This window comes from Carlito syrichta, unplaced genomic scaffold, assembly GCF_000164805.1.
Source record: "Carlito syrichta isolate Samal-C Ts95f unplaced genomic scaffold, Tarsius_syrichta-2.0.1 Scaffold304605, whole genome shotgun sequence".
Taxonomy (NCBI): domain Eukaryota; kingdom Metazoa; phylum Chordata; class Mammalia; order Primates; family Tarsiidae; genus Carlito; species Carlito syrichta.
In genome coordinates, this window is record NW_007248701.1 from 112,625 (window position 1) to 123,816 (window position 11,192).

The following is an 11,192-nucleotide window of genomic DNA, read 5'->3' on the forward strand; positions in this document are numbered from 1 at the left end:
GACCGGACGCGCTCGGGGCTGGCTCGTGTGTTCATCGGCGTGGAGCGGGCGGCGGGCGCGGGCCACAACCGGGGGAGCTGGAAGGGAAATTCGCCTTTTAAAGTGACCTCCTGAAAGTGTGCCTTTTCTCGTCTTCTTCTCCTCCTCTTTCCCTCTCTGTTGCTAATGTAAAATGGTACGGCCGTGTCATCTGCAAGATGTTCGTTGTTTAGGGAAGTACCGAGGAAAGGAGATGAGGAAATGCTTACGTTTGCCATCGGTCGACCCCGTCTTCCTTTGGTCCTCTGAGAGGTAGAGGGCCCCAGGCTGCGAGTCGAGCAGCCAGGAAGCTCCTGGGCGGAGCTGATTTCTCTTCAGGTGTCTCTTTTTGAGCCTAGATTAACAGTTGGATGAAGGGAAAGGAAGAAAAGAAATCTTTGGTGGCAAGCCTGACGGGAACCATCCACCGAGGGGTGGTTGGGTTGTAGCCTCCCGCATGGGAAGAGTGCTTGGAGACTGGGTGCACGTCTACGGGGTCAGTACCACCTGGATGATGTTCTACATCGTGTGGGGTTGATTACGTAGAAAGCTTCCCATAATCCTGTGTCACCTTGATCCATCTGATTTTTGACCTTATCCATTCACCTCTGTGTAATTTTTTAAAAATGGAACTCACATTGAACATTGCTTTCTTAGATGTAAACCTGAGGCCAACATTAAATGTAAAAATGTATGCGTACATCCTTAGGAAGGATAATAATAATTAATTTGCATTTTCATTTACTATCTTTCCTTGCATCTAGAACTATTTTATTTACCTTTTTGAAGAATGGTTATAGGAAATGGAGCTAGATTTCAAGACATCGCAAATTAGTGGAAAATAATTAAAGGAGATACAAAGGCCTTTAGCTTTACTTAAAATATATTGTGTCACTCAGACCTTTAGTTTGCAAGTAAAATGAGACAGAGGTCTATTAATATTCCTTTCTGTCTGGTTATTTTATTCTCTTCACCTCTGTCATAAGTTCACACTTAAAAGTGACATAGGGGCATTTGATCTTCATGTAATCCTACTGATGCTCCTGGTTTTAATGGTAATGGGAGTAAAAGTGTCACTCTTTAAATAAACTTTGGAACTCACTTTATTGATATGATCTAATGTTTTCAATTCCATATGATAATAGTCAGACATTTAGTGAGGTACAGTGCCATGAACGAAACACGTACCACCAAGACATACTTACTGTAAATCATTGAGCATGTCTCTTAAGTAAACTTGCCATTCTACTTTGTAGTATTTATTTTTGGTTTTTAATGGGGTGCTGGGAAATGGGAGAAGAGAAACAACAAAGTAAGGATTATTGAGTTGAAAGATCTGTGAATTTTCAGCTAATTGTGACCCACATTTGGAGCTAAATATGGTGGGTTTTGAAAATCTTTAGGGAATTTTGGGTTTGAGTGGGGAAAGGCATTTATTTAGTGGAGACCTGAGTGTTAATAGAGTTAGTGTTATAATCCTAAAGCCCATACCTTAAAAAAAAAAAGATTAAGGTTTTATACTTTGATTGCAGTATAAATAGCTGAGAAAGACATCTTCTGAATGTTCGTTTTTCCTTTCTCCTTTTAATATTGCTTCTTCCCTCATCTCCTTTTTCCCTAATAAACAACAGTAGCAAAACCTGCCTTGCTTTCACAGTAACAAGGGAGGGAGAATCCCACAGGCAGGACCTGGTAAGCCTTGGTGACTCCTGAGGATGAAGGCTTTCCAGAAGAGTGTTTCAAAAGTCTAGTCTCCAGACCACCTGCACAGAGCACCCTGGAGTGCTTAGACATGCATGCTCAGGCTTCACCCACATTCTTCTGAGGTAGGCCCTCTGGAAGCGAGCTAGGAATCTGCCTCTTTTTTTTTTTTTTTTTTTTTTTTAAACTAGCTTCCTCTGGTAATCCTTAGGATAAATATCAAGTCTGAGACTTTTTCATGTATAGAGTAGTTATGGTCCGAGTAAACACTGGGCTGCTGTTTCTTGATGCCAGTAAATCAAGAGGCAGAGAACTGGCAGAAAGAAGTTTATTCCAGAATTCAGGGAGACAGAACCTGGCTCCTGGCATTTCTGGAACTGGTCTGCTTGTCCCTTAGATACCACAGTCCCTTTTTATAAGTTTAGGGTTACTGGTACAATGACTGACAGAGCATTGTATAGAACTTAGGTTATAGCTGTATTTTGTTAATAGTAACATTCATGGTCATTTCCTGGCGCTGGTCACCAAAGGGTAACTCACAGTTCCTCTTTTTTTATTTTAATTTTAATTTTTAGAGATGAGGTCTCACCAAGTTGTCCAGGCTGGGCTCAAACCCATGGGCTCAGGCAGTCCTCTCACCTTGGCCTCCCAAAGTGCTGGGATTATAGGTGTGAGCTATCATGCCTGGCCTCACAGTTCCTTTTATCAGTAACACCAAACTTCGGAGTTGATCAAACTTGCCATAGAGTATGGGAGTTAACAGAGCCTATTACAAAGTAAAACATTACTCACTACAACTCTATATTGTTGACTAGTAGTTAAAACATGCAAGAAGTTATGTAAGTTCCAAGGCTTATGGTTACATGGATACTGTATTTTCAAATCTATGACTTATAAAAAGGAGTGAATAGGAATTCATTGCTCTCAGTTAAATGAGTACAGTCTACAGGGGTTAAGGATCTTTGAAGCGCCTTAATGGGAATGTGTAAGAGATAAGGGAAAAGCTCTCTTTTGCTAATTCTCAGGAATGCAGGTATGGGCAGATCTGCTTGAATGCTCATTATGCCTTTCTTTAAGGGTTGTGGCAATATGGACAGTGGTTTTCTGTAACCGTTTGGTCAAGTTCAGTTGATAAAATAATTTGAGTTGAGGATGACAAAGGACTAGTGTTTAATATCCCAAACATATTCTTTAGAAAACAGCAAGTAAACTCAATGGGGAAATAATCCTTTATATTAAACACTTTAACACTGAATAGAAAAATAGGGAAGTATGCTATTTGTGGCCAAGATTTGTGTGTCCCTGTGCAAAATTGGAACTAGGGAGCTATTAAATTGAACTACGAATAATTTCTACTGCTCAAAGATATCTGTCTTTCATAAACATTTTCGTTTTTAAGGTAAGATTCCAGGCTTTTGTTTGTTTTTGAGACAGGGCCTTGCTCTGCCACCCAGGCTAGAGTGCCGGGATGCAATCATGGCTCAAGGAATGCTCTAAGACAACAGGCACCACCGCACCCAGCTAAGGACTCCAGGATTCTTATAGGAAACTTGTCATGTATGTAAATCACTGTCTCCAGGATTCCAGAGTTTTGAAATGACCTGAATGATAAACGCCTTGGTGGTACTGAGAGGAAAAGCAAAGTGAATGAAAAAGTACTTAACTGGAATATTGTCAGACTTAGTTAACATTTTAGTAGTTGAGGTAATCTTGGGAAATAAGACCAAAACTGGTGACTTGGGGCTTAAATACTTTCTTCAGGGCAATCATAGGAGCCATGACAGACACAAAGCAATGGGTGGTTAATATCCAGGGGAATTATGCAAATAGTTAAGATAGGAGCTCTGGAGTGATCCTGTTGTGGTCAGGCTTGGTGGCTCCATGTTTCAGCCTTGAGGGGAAGATGCTGAAACAAAGGCAGGTCTCCATTCAAGCCTGACTGCCAAAAGTTACAGAAAGCAGACTCTTAACAGAATAGATGTCAGGAAATGAGGAGAAATTGAATAACTCTCAAACCATTCCCTTCTTAACTACTCTCCCAAACTACCAAAACTTGTCAGGAAACTCAATTTCTTTTCTTTCCTCTGAGATAATTCCTAATTTGGGGGGTGAGGGGGGAATCAGTAATGTATCTGCTTTGGGCCTGATGAAGGTTGAGGCCTGAGGAGGTGAGGAGGGTTGCTGTGAAGTTGAGGGGAGTGAACAGGTTCTCTGGCTTCTGTTAGAAGAAAGTATGGCATAAGGACTACCAAGATTTAAAAAGGCATAGATTGTTAGGACTACAAACAAATGTATTTGATCCTGATTATGGTAGAATTTTACCGGTTGTGAAGCCATGTTGAGACCCAGTGCCCCCCCAACTCCTCCCAAGTGAAAGCACAAACCTCTTTTTTGCTGTGTGTCTGTTCTCGCAGCAACATCAGTATTCTGAGGTCCTCTCGCCTCTCCTATCTGGTACTGACCAGAGCCCAACTGTTGAGGGCATCTGCCTACTGCCTCTACTCCTTTTGCCTGAAGCATTTCAGCAGTCTCACTGGCCCCCACTTGATCCCCTCATCTTCCAGCTCACCTCCTGCCAGAGTTCACTTCCTGATTGGGACTTCACTGCTCCCAGATCTGCACCAGGATAAGGTGCACACTCTGAGCTTGGTATTCAGCCCTCCCTGGCCTGGCTGCAACCTGCGCTTCTGGTTATCTCCTGCTCTGCTCCCTCATGTGCTGGAGGGTCCTGGGAATACCATCTCAGCTAAAGTTTTTCCCCTCCTCTAGATTTTCTTCCTCCTTTCTGTTCTTCTTTCCAATCCTATCTTCCTTCCCAAACCCACTCTTCAAACGCCTACCTATTCAGGATTCCAGGATTCTTACAGGGATTTCCTCCTCTGCCCCTGCAGCATTCCCACAAGTCCTTATCTTGCCGATGGTAATTTTTTGGCTTTCATATCAAGGTTAGGGAGCTAGTCTTACTCTCTTTACCTGTGTATATGTTATGGCTCAGCTAATATCTAAGTAAATGGTGCATATTACTGATCATCTCCATTTATTAATTATGCTCTAAATACTGGAATACTTAGTTGATTAAATCATCACAATAGTTTGTGAAGGAGTTGGTATTATCCAGTTTTACAGATGAGAAATTGAGGAACGTGCCCAGATCACACTGCTAAAGTGGCAGAGCCAGGACTGGAATGCAGGCTTCCTTATCTACCATGCCCTCTGGCATTTGGCTTTGTGGGTATACTCACACTTCTGGCACTTGGCTTTGTGTTACTGCTATTGAGATGCTTGCTTGTCTTTGATGCAGTTATGTGCTCATGATTCAGGGTCAAGCCCATGCAATCTTGGTGTTCCTAAGCATAGCACTGGCATCTGTTAGCATTAAATGCTTGCTGAATGGAGCTTCATTCTTCTGTGCCCACTCAATTGTGTGTTGCTTTGGGAGAAGATGATATATTTTTGTATCCTCTATGTGTTTTTTAATACCTAATATGCGTTCAGTAAATATTTGTTGAGTAAATGGATGATGATGATAGGGCTAGAAGAGACTCACTTGAACGATTTGGCTCTAAGGTGTCTGATTTTATTGAAGATGGGTTATCAGGAAGCAAGCTCTAAGTTGTTGAGAAAAGATTTTAGGTAGCATATTGGAAAGCAGTTTGGAATCTTAAAAAGCTGTATAACGGCAACATTGTCTGCCGTCAGCATTTTATGCAGGGGAATCCAGGTCAGTTAATAAAGTCAGCTGCGCACAGTGGCTCACATCGGTAATCCCAGCACTTTCCGTGGCAGAGGCGAGAGGATTGCCTGAGTCCAGGGGTTTGAGAACAGCCTGGGCAACTTGGTAAGACCTCATTTTACAATAGATAAACAATTGCCGGGTGCGGTGGCTTAAGCCTGTAATCCTAGCATTTTGGGAGGCCAAGGCGAGAGGATTGCCTGAGCCCAGGGGTTCAAGACCAGCCTGGGAAACTTGGTGAGACTTTGTCTCTACAATAAATTTAAAAATTAGCCAGGCATGGGGGTGCATGCCTATGGTTCCAGCTACTTGGAAGGCTGAGGTGGAAGGATCGCCTGAGCCCAGCAGATTGAGGCTGTGGTGGCCGTGAGCATGCCACTGCACTCCAGCCTAGGCAATGGCGTGAGATTTCAGCTAAAAAAAAATTAAATAAATGAGTAAATAGATAAATAAACAATTAGCGGGTTGTGGTAGTGTGTGCCTATAGTTCCAGCTACTTGGAAGGCTGAGGTGGAAGGGTCGCCTGAGCCCAGCAGGTTGAGGCTATGGTGCTAGTGAGCGTGCTACCGCACTCCAGCCTGGGGACAGAGTGAGACTCCAACTTAAAAAAAAAAGAAGAAAGTTACATTTATTTGGCTACTATTTGTTGAGCACCTGCGTTGCTGACACTGGGCCAGGCGTTATCTTTGTTATCAGTAACACGAGTCTGTAGGGCAGTGTAATATTTAAAAATTCATTTGTCAACAAATGTTTGCATATGAATTTTTTTAAATGGTCATAATTGCTCTGTATGGCAGAATGAGACAGCCAATAGACTCATGTTACAAACACTGAAGAAAACAAGTGAAAACTAACACTGCAGGCGTTTTCTGTTTGATCCCAGAGCAGAATTCCTTCAATGCTGCCACCTTCAATAGCCACATGCCCCATGCTTTCTTACCCTCTCTGTCTGCTAAAATGTTGCTCCTGGTCATTGCTGACCTCAGAGGTGTAATGGAAGCTTTTGTACCTGAGAGATTCTGTTCTCCTCATCTCACACCCTTGTTTATGTTCTTGAGGCTTGGCAAGTCAGCACGCACTGGGTTTCCTAAGTGTCATTAAGTGTGTGACTTGACCACAGAGCAAGGGCAGAGGTTTCATATACTGGAAAGTATTTCAATGTGTGGGTTCAAATTATTTAGTGGAACTTGACTTCATTTTGTCTTTTACTCCATTCATTATAATGCCATCTTATTTGAATAGAGCAGTTATGTAAAGCCTCTTTTGGATACTAGATTTTAAAGAATCTACTGAAATCTAAAGAGCTATTCATGAGAAAAATGGACAAATAATTTTGCATATAAGCTTCCACTGTTTGTGGATCTGCTTCAGAACATCTTTAAAGGGTAAACTACAAACTTTTGATTAGTTGAAGCCTTCATTGGTTTTAAATTTTGTTATATGACATTTATTTTCACTGGTATTTGTTATAATGTGCTATATTCCTGTGTTCCTCCTTAACTATTTAACCTTTAAAGTGACATCCAGAAGTGGTACTACTGGTTGGGTACAGTTTTGTTTTTTTTAACATTTGCTATCTTTGGGATAGTTTATATTTTATTAAATACCTACTCAGTAGTTGAAAACACTGTCAGATCCATTACGCAATTCACATTCAGTACAGTAATTGTATGTTGTAAGTACAGTTGTCCCTTGGTATACTCTGGGAATTGGTTCAAGGACCTCTGTGTATACTCAAATGCATGCCTGCTCAAGTTCCAAAGTGTGCTCTGTGGAACGGGCATATATGAAAAGTCAGCCCTCCGTATTTATGGGTTTCACATTCTGCAAATACTGTATTTATTTTCTATTTAATTTTTTTAATACAAGTTTTTTCCTCTGAAAAATTTACTGGGTAAATACTGTTTTTTAATTGCCTTTGGTATAAGTGAATGTAGGCAGTTCAAACCTGTGTCGTTCAAGGGTCAACTGCAGTAGTATTCCCATCTTACAGATGAGGACAAGCTGCCTAAGATAATACTAACAGCTAATAGACCGGGATTGGAACCCAGATTTGTCTCCTCCAGTCATCCATGGTCTTTTCAGAAACTCATTTAAAAAACTTACTTGTCTTGATCAAAGTTTACCATTAGTACTAAGAAATTAGAAAGACAAATATATATACACACACAAACATACCCTTAAAGAAAATTAATATGAAAGAGAAAGTATGCTTAATATCCTGCGACTCTGGCAAATCAAACTAGGATGTCTCCTACATTTCTTTACAACTCATTGTTAACAAACAGATGCTCTGGTGGTCTGAGGGGAGAAAAGCTGCTATGAAAGAAGGAGCAGAAAAGCTTAGGAGGTGGCTGATAGGAGGATAATATATCTGTTAAAGTGTGGGACTCAGACCTAACTGACCCCTGGCCTGGCTCCAAAAAGTCTCTTACAAATCCGTTTTTTGTAGATAAGTCTCACAGAAAAACCTCACTGGGAAAGACGAATAGTGTGCCTTCTGAGAGTGATTTTCTTGTTTGGCCATAGAGACTGTAACCTTTGCCACCCATCACATCATGTGCAGCAGGGGTTGTGGGAAGGAGCTTGAGGATGTTTGGCATTAATCTAAACTCCTAGAAAAGGGACTGGAAAAATCACACTGAAGAAAAGAAGCGAAATGGAGGGGCCTGTTGACCCTTGAGCAGCAACTCTTGAGAGAACCGAGATGAAAAAGGGGGAAGAGGGAGCTCGGTTACCTTCAAGGCTGACTTAAGTCTCAGAGTTGCTTGAACTAGTCAGGTAGATTCCAGTGAGGTCTTTAAAGTACCCGAGCAGAGAAATTTACCAGTATAACTGGAAATTGTATAGTGCAGTTCCTTCTTTTTAAGCTTTATTTGAATAGTTATTAGTAGCAACTGGACCTTAGCTCAGACAATAGCTATTTTAATGAAAGAGTCACCATTGTAGAAATCCAATTCTTTCAATGATTAGACTTTAAAATCATTAGATTTGACATTGTTGGTTTTTTTTTTTTTTTTTTTTGAGTTGGAGTCTCACTCTGTAGCCCAGGCTGGAGTGCAGTGGCCGCTCCCGGCCACCGCAGCCTTGACCTGCTGGGCTCCGGCGATCCTTCCGCCTCAGCCTTCCAAGTAGCCGGAATTACAGGCGCGCGCTACCACACCCGGCTCATTTTTTGATTTTATTGTAGAGATGAGGTCTCGCCTGCCCAGGCGGGTCTCGAACCCGCGGGCTCAGGCAATCCACTCACCTCAGGCATGGGATTACAGGCTGAGCCACCGAGCCCCCTGAGATTGTTTTACTTTGTAGCAATGTCAAAAACCTTGTGTTCTAAAGGCAGATTTTTAAAGGCAGAATATAATGCAAGTCTGCCTTTCTGAGGATAATCTAACTTACATGTTATTACAGTTCTTGGGGATCTAGCGTCAGATGAATTCAGCACTGGAATCACAACCTACTAATATGCTTGCCTTTGATGTGCTCTGTTGCTCTGAGCAAGTTGTGTGGGCTGTTATCTCCTGAGAAATCCCAGTAAATGGTATTAGTAATACTTTATAAATAGGTTGAGAGAATATAGTTTTCTAAAGCATTTTGAAATTCTTAGATGAAAGACTCTATATGGAGCAATTGGTGTCAGCCTGTTTTCTCTGAGCCAGGAGAAGATAGGTACGTTAGGGTGGGAAGAGTTGGCTTATCTTTTAAAAGTTCTTTTAGAAATTGCTTTTATTGAATTTACAATGGATATCTGAAGTTTCCAAGAACATAGTTTACTACAAAAGCAAACTTTTTGGATTTGGGTCTTGTAATTCTTTGTTGTTGTTGTTGTTGTTGAGAAAGCAGGATTTATTGAGAGGACAGAAAAGCTCCCACAGTGGGAGAGGACCCTAGGGGATTGCCCGGGTCTTGTAATTCTTAACTGTATCTTCGCCTAAGATTTAAAATATGGGTTTAAATATTAGTTTGTAATTGACCAGACTGAGGAAAGATACAGTCTTTTAATGATCCTGGGTCTCATCTTTCTTTCATTTTTTTCCTTTATTTCAGAGGAGGGATACGACTGACTTTTCTTACAAGTAGCCAACTTTTTCTTTCAATATGTAGGATCTATTACTTCCATTACTCTGTGAATTATTCTTAGCTGCCAAACAACTTGCAATGGGTGCTGGAACAAAGTTTTTAATCTATATTAATTTCTACATTCAGTACAGTAAATGCATCCATGTGAAGATAGCTATGTTTGGAAGATTTAAAACTAAGTTTTAACAGTCTAATAGGCAGGATAATGTATATGCCTAAGTAACCATAATGCATGGTGCTTTGAAAAAATTCATATTTCTTCCTGAATTATCCCTAGTTAAAATAATTGTGAGTAGTAACATAAGGATTTTGTAGTAACTTAATACCGCTAGGCTTTACTGTTTATGCATTTGCAAGAAACTTTCTGCTAATGCCAAAGCAACATGAACCTGTCTAGATACATAGAAGGTGGGGCTAATTTACTTCCTGGTGCTTTGTTTGAAACCTTGACTGGACAGGTGCAATTGTGGGCCCCTCTTTTGTTGTTTTTTAAAGGCACACTTGTTGCAGGCTTGAAAAGCTGTTGATCTCATGGATTTGTTGTATGCATGTTCGCTTTAAAAACAGGATGTATTTCTTCCCATTGTTACATATACTTGCCTTTTTTTTTTTGAGTTGGAGTCTCACTCTGTCGCCCGGGCTGGAGTGCAGTGGCACGCTCACGGCCACCCCAGCGTCGGCCCGCTGGGCTCCAGCCATCCTTCGGCCGCTGCCTGCCAAGGAGCCGGAACTACAGGCGCGCTGCCACGCCCGGCTGAGTTTTTGATTTATTGTAGAGACGAGGTCTCGCCAAGCTGCTCGAACCCGTGGGCTCAGGCAGTCCTCTCGCCTCGGTCTCCCGAAGTGCGGGGATGACAGGCTGAGCCACCGGCCGGGCCTGCTTTGCCGGTTGCTACTTGTGTGACTGCGTGGCCTAGCACCCACCCTCGGCAGGCCTCCTCGGGACTGGGTGGGCTGGACGGGGTTTGGCGTTTGAGGACCCGGGGCAGTAATTAACCCGGTTTACAGGTGTGTCATGAGTTCTAAACCACCGCCTTGCAAAAGAACCGTGAGGGTTCGGCCTCTTGGCAAGGGGCTCTGCATCTCACGGCCCTGAGCCTTCCCGGCGGCAGGAAGTCTAGCTTCAGCTCTCCACAAACAAAACACCAAGTAAAATACTCTCTCGTCACAGAACGGAAAACGCGGGTCGACCTGACTGCAAGGTATGTCAGCGAACGCTTTAAAGCGCAGGGTCTTTCGGCTTCCTGACAGTTTTGCCGTAAGGCTGTCTGAAAGAATTTCTTGAAAAGTTAGGCGACACAGTCAGTAAACGCGGAAAAGAACAGCCGACCTTCCGTCGGGCTTCACTCCCGCCGCGGGTCGAGGCCCATTATCGCGCGCGCTCTGTGCGTGGCGCGAACGCGGCGTGGCGCGGCGGGGGCGGGGCTGTCGCGGCGCGGCGGGGGCGGGGGCGGGGGCGGGACCGTCCTGCCGCGGAGCCTGCTGGGGCGGGGCGGGGGCGGGGCCGTCCAGCCGCGGAGCCCGCTGGAGGCGGGGGCGAGGCGGGGGCGGGGCCGGGGCCGACGCGCCGCGGAACCTGCCGGGGGGGCGGGGGCGGGGCCGACGCGCCACGGAACCTGCCGGAGGCGGGGACAGGGGCGGGGCCGTCCGAACGCGGAGCCCG

At 43.5% G+C, this 11,192-nt stretch overlaps 1 protein-coding gene across 1 annotated transcript in view; it reads left to right on the forward strand.

Annotated features, from left to right (window-relative positions):
- Positions 1-11,192, forward strand: part of EID3 (EP300 interacting inhibitor of differentiation 3) — a 46,131-nt gene that overhangs the window by 33,433 nt on the left and 1,506 nt on the right. Inside the window, exon 4 of the mRNA XM_021713587.1 lies at positions 10,574-10,731. Within this exon, the coding sequence (XP_021569262.1) occupies positions 10,574-10,731 (158 nt within the window). The remainder of the gene's footprint in view (positions 1-10,573; positions 10,732-11,192) is intronic.